At 43.6% G+C, this 8,003-nt stretch overlaps 2 protein-coding genes across 3 annotated transcripts; one reads left to right on the forward strand and one right to left on the reverse strand.

Annotated features, from left to right (window-relative positions):
- The first annotated feature begins 2,773 nt into the window (after positions 1–2,773).
- On the forward strand, positions 2,774–6,144 carry LOC116432756 (cilia- and flagella-associated protein 52). 2 transcript variants are annotated; one of them, XM_031990082.2, is made up of 10 exons: positions 2,774–3,100; positions 3,167–3,366; positions 3,444–3,621; positions 3,710–3,959; positions 4,020–4,293; positions 4,356–4,528; positions 4,660–4,808; positions 4,942–5,087; positions 5,164–5,315; positions 5,414–6,144. In XM_031990082.2, the coding sequence occupies exons 1-10, from the start codon at positions 3,061–3,063 to the stop codon at positions 5,832–5,834; spliced, it is 1,983 nt and encodes a 660-aa protein (XP_031845942.1). In that variant the 5' UTR covers positions 2,774–3,060; the 3' UTR covers positions 5,835–6,144. The 2 variants fall into 2 exon arrangements, with proteins under 2 accessions (XP_031845942.1, XP_076229667.1); XM_076373552.1 differs by having other exon boundaries at positions 3,710–4,293.
- Atg12 (Autophagy-related 12) lies at positions 6,079–7,372 on the reverse strand. The gene is made up of 3 exons (XM_031990092.2): positions 6,574–7,372; positions 6,356–6,492; positions 6,079–6,264 (listed from the first exon to the last, which is right to left on the reverse strand). The coding sequence occupies exons 1-3, from the start codon at positions 6,737–6,739 to the stop codon at positions 6,142–6,144; spliced, it is 426 nt and encodes a 141-aa protein (XP_031845952.1). The 5' UTR covers positions 6,740–7,372; the 3' UTR covers positions 6,079–6,141.
- Positions 7,373–8,003: the final 631 nt, after the last annotated feature.

Below are 8,003 nucleotides of genomic sequence, written 5' to 3' on the forward strand. Positions count from 1 at the left end.
TCGACGCTCTCCGTGCGAATTCGTTTTATACGTGTGCACGTGCTCTTCGGTGGACGCGAAAAGGGAAAGGAAATGTGGATAAGATGTTAAGCAGCGTAGTACCGTGGTAAAAGTTGACGCGGAGGAGGCACAGCCAAGCTGGAGGGGAAATGATAACGCGACCGAACGTATATTCGTTTTTCCTTTTTCCTTTTTCCTCTTTAGTTTTTCACGATTGTTCACGATTCAATATCCATCGGCAGCTATCAAATTCGACGGAAAGAATCGGCGAATCGAACAAGGAAATCCATTTCGCGCTTCGTACGTGGCGTGAAAAACCAACTGAAATTGAAAGAAATTGAAAGAAATCGAAAGAAACTGGATTTCAGATTCGATACGAGCTTTTCAGGGTTGATCTTATCATTGGACATTTCCGTTTGTCTCTTGTCCTCTTGTCAGTCTTTTAGTTTCCTTTCCTTCTCTCCTTCCTCGTGTTTTATTATCCGTTCTAGAAACGGTACATCAGCGCGACCGCGCAACGATTGCGTTCAGATACATCAACAATGGAAAGCTTGGATTCAACAAAACTATCAGCAATCCAATAAGCTATCGGCTTAAAGCGACTCGATAAATAACGAATATAGCCCTTACGCGACACAAACACAACACGAACAAAATACAAAGCAAACACAATGCGTATAAGCTTCCTACAGATATATACGTATAACCGCAGTGATAATGAATTCCGTCGACAAATTACACCGATTGCTCAACTTTCAAGACAAGGTTTCGATCATTTCGTAACTCATCGAAGAATCGAAAGCATAACTAATCTTTATCGTTCCACCCGCGCAATATCCCGCGTAAAATTTCTTTCGACAACTCGTATTATTCAATTTCGAGTACGAGAAACCAATTCTGGTAGACGCATGCCTCCGGTATGGGAACGGACGCGAAATCGCAAGGTCTCCTTTCCGCGTAATAGGAAATATCTTCAGACCAGACAGAAACAGATACAGAAACAGAAACAGAAAAGGAAAGAACCAGGAAAAACAGAAAACAATATCTTGCCACAGAGGAACGTTGATAATGATTCCGATCCATTTAGAATCGAATATGATTACGTAAGCGATAGAAATTGTTTCCAATAAAAATGTACTTTTTATTAGCAACGCTAACCGACACGTAACGGGCAGCATATATGAATTTGTTTCTACGATTCAGGGATACGTAATGTTCGGAGAAGGCACGCGCGATAGACGCCGCGTAATCAACGTTACGATTATAGGAAAAATTTTAGTATTGAGACATCCGTGTGCCGATATGCCACGAGATGGATGATAATGAATCGATCTTAGCTTTAATACCATCAAATCAAGTGGTATCTCGATAAAATCAAACAACATTCGTTGACACGAATGAAGAGCGTAAATTAGTCAAACGCAATATTTGATAATTCGTATGCTCATTCGTATCTACACCGGTCACCGAATGTTAATCTTGGATCGGTATCGGAACGGTTATCACTATCGGTCCGGACGTACACGATATTTCTTTGTCTAGATCGATGAAAACCAACTTTCCACTTCTGATTTGAATAATGAACAGAGAAACGGTTCGAACAGGCGGATCAAACAGACGAGAGGAGAGATCGATAGATGCTTGGCATTCATTTCGGACTCTGTTAGGGCAACTTCTTCTCCAGCGCTTGGACGTTTCAGGAATTTTCTTCGCCATTCTAGCGGTATTCTCTTTCGCTTTGGCTTTACCTTTGTCCGATTCGCGTGTCTGTAACGTACAACGTACATGTTTTATTATCAAAGAAAAATGTTAAAACGCACCTCCCAGGTGGACTCGCTTAACAGAGGCTTTTCAGACTAGGAACGCTAAATCGATTCAACAAATTGGACCTGTCCGAATTGTCCAAACCCAACTATCCACGATTGGACGATTCGTTGCTCTGCCCTGAAACATACGCGTAGATATGTATACAGCTACCTGTCTGTAAAACTTTGAGCGCATAAAAGAGGTAGGGTGACAAAGAAACGGTGACATACCATGAATCGTCGTCCGGTTACTTCGAACAGATGAAACATTCGAGCAAATCTGGTTCTTCTTTGCTGGCAACGGCAAGACATTCAGCAGCAGCCGTTCGTTTCGGATGCCACGGATTATCGAAAGATTGAAAAGGCCACTGTCCGAATGTTTGCAATCTGCCGATTCTCCAAAGTCTTGGGTTCGACTCGCTGAAGAAAAGCGAATGGATTGAAATAAAAGCTACGTTTGCGGCGAGGTTACAGCGTCCATAGAGTCGTCGATCGCGATGCATTGTCGCGAAATGTTAGGTGCTCGGTACTTGACATTAATAACGCGAAAACAGAAAGATGTCTCACTTACGGTAGTAAACCCATGATCTTGAATCTTCCGATAAAATGTTCGGTTCCTGTAGCCAAAGTACGCAACGGAACAAGATAACATGGATTCGACGAGTTCGGATGTCGGATTTCTCTCGAGTCGCGAGTCGAGTTTCAAAGTGTCCGTGTAAACAGCACTCGCAACGCCGGAGCTAATCCACGGTTCGTCCAAGTACGTCGAAGCGAGACGATCGATATGATCGATCGTCGACCGGTTACCAGCACAGCGGGAACATTCTCTTCCCGTTCGGTTACCGACCCGGTGTACTCGAGTACACCGAGTGGCGGCAACTCGAGATTTCAATTCTTCTTTCTCCGTCTCTTCGTACTCGGCTGTTTCGAACGGCGTCGACGAAAGCTTTGAATCCTGCTGCCGAAAACGAGAAAAATTCACAATTCTCAACTTACCGTTGAAACTACTTTGCCGTGTCCAGACAGTGACGTCTTTCCAAATCCAAAGCAGCAACTTGCTTCCATGCGTAATAAATGGATATGGCTTCTACTCTTGTTCGCGGCGGTGTCATGACAACGCGCCAACCGTTATTCGTTTTGTGCTTTGCGCGTACTCGTATTGCCAAGTACCCACTTACCCGGAACCATCGATAGCGATATTATAAAGCGAAGAAAAACTATTATTCGAACGCAACGGAGATTTTCGACGGTGGACATGAAAGAGCTTGAACTATGCGGGGTGATAGCATTCGACGGTCAGTATTCGTTGGTTCGTTTCACACTTGTACAATAATGCGACAGCGTTGCATTCCATGGCTTAGGTTCCATAAGAAACGGTTTGCGATTGCATCCGGACGGAGAGCATCTCGTGTATCCGATGGGTAACAAAGTTACTATAAGAAGCTTGAAAACTGGCAAACAGGCGTTTCTCGCTGGCCACGGAAATCTCATATCCGCTCTGTGTATTTCGCTACGTGGAAATTTCTTAGCTTCCGGCCAAGTAACCCACCACGGTTTCAAGGTAATTGCTTTGTCGGTTCAAGCGGTCCGCGTCAACGATTACGGCGTATCGTCGAGTAATGATCTTGTTGCGCCTAGGCAATGGTCATAATATGGGATTACGAGAATCGTAAAATGAAAGGTAGTTACGATATGCACAAAGTAAGGGTCGAGGACGTTTGTTTCACACAGGACGAACGATATCTGATTAGCCTGGGGGGTAGGGACGACGGAAGTATCGTGGTGTGGGATGTTTTAAATGGAAATCCCCTTTGTGGTAATGTATACACACACACATATGTATATATGTATGTTTCGCGAGTACTGGTATTTTCATTGCACGATTGTGTCGGTCGCCGATATAGGTACTTTCGCCAGCAAAGAAATGTCCGGAAGCGCTCTGACGATAGCAGCCACACGCGCTCCAAGCCCGAGTTTTGTCACTGCCGGAGAAGGAACGTTCAGGGTTTGGCTGATGGATCCGAAAAAAAGGAAACTCGCAGGAATCGACGTCAAGTTTGGAAAGATCAGACGCGACGTCAACTGCGTTGTTCTAGACGATAAAGACGAATACATCTATTGCGGAACGACTTCCGGAGATATCGTGAAAGCAAGGTGGTGCATCGGTTCTATCAAATTTCTCTTCCATCGATCGCAAATATCGTTCTTCTACAGGTTGAACATGTCGCAAACGAAAGATGAATCGGTCGCGTATCCCATCATGATCGGATGCTATTCAAAGATACCGCGTGCAGCGAAAGCAAAGAAAACTCGTACAACTGGAGCGGTATACGCTGGCGGCGTCAAGAATTTATTGCTTTTGGGACACGGAGAAATGATAGTGGGCGCCGGAGACGGAACAGTCGAGTCCATAGAGATAGCGGAAAGCGATGCGGCGTCCGGGAGAAACGGATCCGAGAAACTTTTGGTTCTGCCATGTATCGTAACGGTAACGAATCGAACGATTTTCTTCCATGCCATACGCATCAACGTCGTCGTGTTTGTTCGCAGCATCGAACAGGGCACGTTGGCGGTACGGTGACATCCATGGTCAGCTGCAAAAATCATTTCATACTGGTAGGAACCAGCCAATGCGAAATTTATGAAATTCAACTGGCGAGCTTTCGAACGCGTTTGATCGTCACGTGTCATACCAGTTCGATCTACGGTCTTGCTTTTCCACGGTAAATCAAACTAAATCGTGTCTGCTCCGTTAGGCGTACAATGCTCTCCCCTATTCGATCCAACACGTTACACGCACAGAAAAAAGATTCGTTCGTTGAAATATCGTAGTAGACCGTAGTTGAACTTGCAGCGATCGTTCGGAGATATTTGCGACGACTGGCAAACACGACATTCGAGTGTGGAGACTGGAAACGCAAAAGGAACTGCTTCGAATCACTGTGCCAAATTTTCTTTGTTCCAATCTGTGTTTCAATCGGAACAGCGCCATCATAATATCCGGTGAGCGGATAAGGTCGTATTACTCTCATCTATGCTAATCTGTACATACATGTCTAGATTTTATATAATTTTACATAATTTTATATAATATTGTTTTCTCTCGTCACTATCGTGCATCGTGCAACCGAGAAAGCTTGGGACGACGGCGCGATACGAGGATTCGCATTGAACGGTGGGAATATGTTATTCGCCATTAATCGAGCGCACACCAAGTCCGTATCGGCGATCACGATTACAAATGACGATTGTAAAATCGTTAGCGGCGGTTGCGATGGACAGGTACGAACGTTTATACTCCCCGTAACGATGGTTTCCTTCGCTTCGGCTAGAGAACAAGAAAGAATCGATCTTACAGGTTCGAGTATGGAATGCCAAATCCGATACGCGACAACTGCTATTCGTTCTGAAGCAACACAGAGGTCCGATAACTTCGTTGCAGGTCTCGTCGGACGATCAACATTTGATCAGTTCGAGCACAGACGGCACGTGCATCGTATGGGATGCGAGGTAGCCTGACCAGACATATCGAAGAAACTAGACCGTTGAACCGTCCAACGGAGTAACATTTCGAACGAGTAAGAATCGCGCATTCGTTTGCTTCTCAGGAATTTCAGGAGAAAGTTGGCATTACAGGCAAATACGATGCACATGGCGACGTGTTTCGTGCCTACCGGTGTACAAGTACTGACGTGTGGTACCGATCGGAAAATCGCTTATTGGGAAACTTTGGACGGCTCGTTGGTTCGGGAAGTGGAAGGTTCGACGACTGGCACGGTAAACGCTATAGCCGTCGACAGCAGCGGACGATATTTTCTTACCGGTTCGGATGACTGTATCGTCAAATTATGGGAGTATCGTACGGCAACTGTAGTCGGATTGGGTCTTGCTCACGCAGCTCCCATTAGCGGTTGCGCTTTTTCGCCGGACGGTGAATTTATGGTCACCGTAAGCACGGACGGAGGTACGATGATCTGGAAACGGCCAATCGAACCGCAAACCGAGTTGAACGATGCGAAACTCGGTTGAACAATCAATCGAAGAATCGCGTATCCGAAACTATGCCTTGGATTCTTTTAATAACCTGGCCAACACTTACCAATCGTCCATCCCTCTTTCTATTTATATTCCTCGTGGATGAATCCGATCTATGGATAAATTACATCGAGTAAACACTCGCAAAGAGTTTCGAAAAAATTCACTTATTCGCTTATTCGTATTTACAACATCTCGTTCGATGGATTGGATACTACTACAAGTTACGGTATTTATGTGGATAATACTCGTGAGATATTTTATTACGCTTATCAAGGAAATATAAATTACGTTTGTACGTTCATCCCCAGGCTTGACTTTTACAGTAGTGAAGTATCAATTTTCCATCTGCGCCGTAACAGTCGTATAAATTCTTAACCACTTGATCGGGTGCCGGGGCGAAAGTCTGATTTACGTACAGGAACTAATAAAGAAACATTTATAAATTAAATTTATCGTTGGATCTACACCCAAACGTACGCTTTATGATAAGACCTTTTCTTCTGTATACGTACCAGTTTTTCGCTGGATTCCAGTTTAAGGTACCTTCTAACGAAATCTGAAATTTTTCCGATACAGGAATCTTGATTGACGGACCATTTCTTTTGCTTCATTATGGGAGCATTGCCAGTTGCTTTCAGGAGTATATCGACTGAAAACATTTGTTAAGCGGTTACACCAGTTTTAGGAGTATATCGCGTCAGTTGGTCGAGGAAAGTTGGAAAGGTTTTACTTTTCGCTTTATCTTTGCTGATGGTTTGAACTCCATTTCGAAGCGCTTCCGAAGGAACCGTTTCGAGGCTGCCTGGTGCTTCTTCGTTGGTTATATTATCTCCCGTTTCTTCGGATTTTCCAGGAATTTCCTGCGTAATTAATTCATTCCCTTTTTTTTCGGCCATTGGGAACGTTACGTGTAAACGGCCAATTTGCTTTTTAAATGTCAAACAAGTGTTTACAATACACGCGAGAGACAGTCGAAAAAGTACACAATTTTCAATCGTTCAACGATCACAAGTTCAGTCGAAGCTGGACAAACTGGCTGGTGTAACGAAAGGTTATGGTTTATATTATACATTTTACATTATCACGTTAGATACGTGCGAGAGCACTACGTTTCGATTGACAGATTAGGAAGTTAGGTTATGATCGACGAGTTCAAAGGGGGTACCAATCGAAATAATCGGCACTGGAAGAACACGAAAATATTTTCAAAACCTCCAACTTTAAGGTTTCACTGTACGTGTTTTCTTGTCCGTTTCTTTCTTTTTTCTCGCTGACGGATAGTTTATTAATAATTTTCTCGGTACATATGTTTCCTCACGGATTCCATTGAAATGTACTGGTCGAGAGGAAACTTTAGAGCAGAGGTGTCGGTAACTTACTCTCCTCACGGTAGTAACTCGAAAACAGCGTTCATCCCCACTACTTGTACTGAAAGAGCTGCCCGACACGGCGTATTTACGCGAGCAGTTTTATGCAGCGTTCGAAAATAATAGGCCTGCTGCTGTGTGCTTTCTTGCACAGTGTGTAAATCTCGCGTTAGATGGCGCTAGGAAAGCGATGCTGTGGCTAGTCATGATGAAGAACGAAGAAGAACTCTTCTACGAATTCGGAAAACCTGTTACCGATGTTCTGGCGAACAAACAATTGAGCAACCCGTCGAGCAAGATACTCTATATAGTATATGAAAAGGAGAATAATATTTAATTGGTATTCAGAAGAATCGAGTGATATTTATGCTTGCCAACCCATTGCACTTTCAATTTCTTTCGCATTCTTTCCTCGATAGGGCATTATACTTAAAAATTGTGATTTCTGTTTAACATTTTGATAAATGCCTATAAGAAATTTCGTGCATATGCCAATATGTAATATTGAGAGAAAAATAGAAAAGAATACACTTTTTATTTATTTGTATTTATTTGCACAGACCCGTAACATAATCATTATATCTGTAAAGAGCAGTTGGCAGATGATTAATGTAACATAAAATTCGTTGAGCCGTTGAACGTCGAAATTGCAAAGGCAAGGGCATATTACGCATGTGTAAAGACGGTTGCAGTTCGGCAGGGAATTTTCGAAGCTTTTCCCTATACCTGTAATGTGTAAGACAAGGACAGTCATACTGTGCGACAAGGACAGACAAGTACTCTCTCGTGACAC

The sequence above is a fragment of the Nomia melanderi genome, chromosome 14 (assembly GCF_051020985.1).
Source record: "Nomia melanderi isolate GNS246 chromosome 14, iyNomMela1, whole genome shotgun sequence".
Classification (NCBI taxonomy): Eukaryota; Metazoa; Arthropoda; class Insecta; order Hymenoptera; family Halictidae; genus Nomia; species Nomia melanderi.

What these genes read in the sequence shown, in the direction of transcription:
- LOC116432756 (XM_076373552.1), top strand. Translation starts at nt 3,061, where the DNA reads ATGAAAGAGCTTGAACTATGCGGGGTGATAGCATTCGACG. An exon ending in TTCTGCCATGTATCGTAACG is followed by an intron (nt 4,294 to 4,355) that starts GTAACGAATCGA and finishes GTTTGTTCGCAG; the next exon opens with CATCGAACAGGGCACGTTGG. An exon ending in TACGGTCTTGCTTTTCCACG is followed by an intron (nt 4,529 to 4,659) that starts GTAAATCAAACT and finishes TTGAACTTGCAG; the next exon opens with CGATCGTTCGGAGATATTTG.
- Atg12 (XM_031990092.2), bottom strand. Translation starts at nt 6,739, where the DNA reads ATGGCCGAAAAAAAAGGGAATGAATTAATTACGCAGGAAATTCCTGGA. An exon ending in CAGCAAAGATAAAGCGAAAA is followed by an intron (nt 6,493 to 6,573) that starts GTAAAACCTTTC and finishes AAATGTTTTCAG; the next exon opens with TCGATATACTCCTGAAAGCA. An exon ending in TGGAATCCAGCGAAAAACTG is followed by an intron (nt 6,265 to 6,355) that starts GTACGTATACAG and finishes TTTCTTTATTAG; the next exon opens with TTCCTGTACGTAAATCAGAC.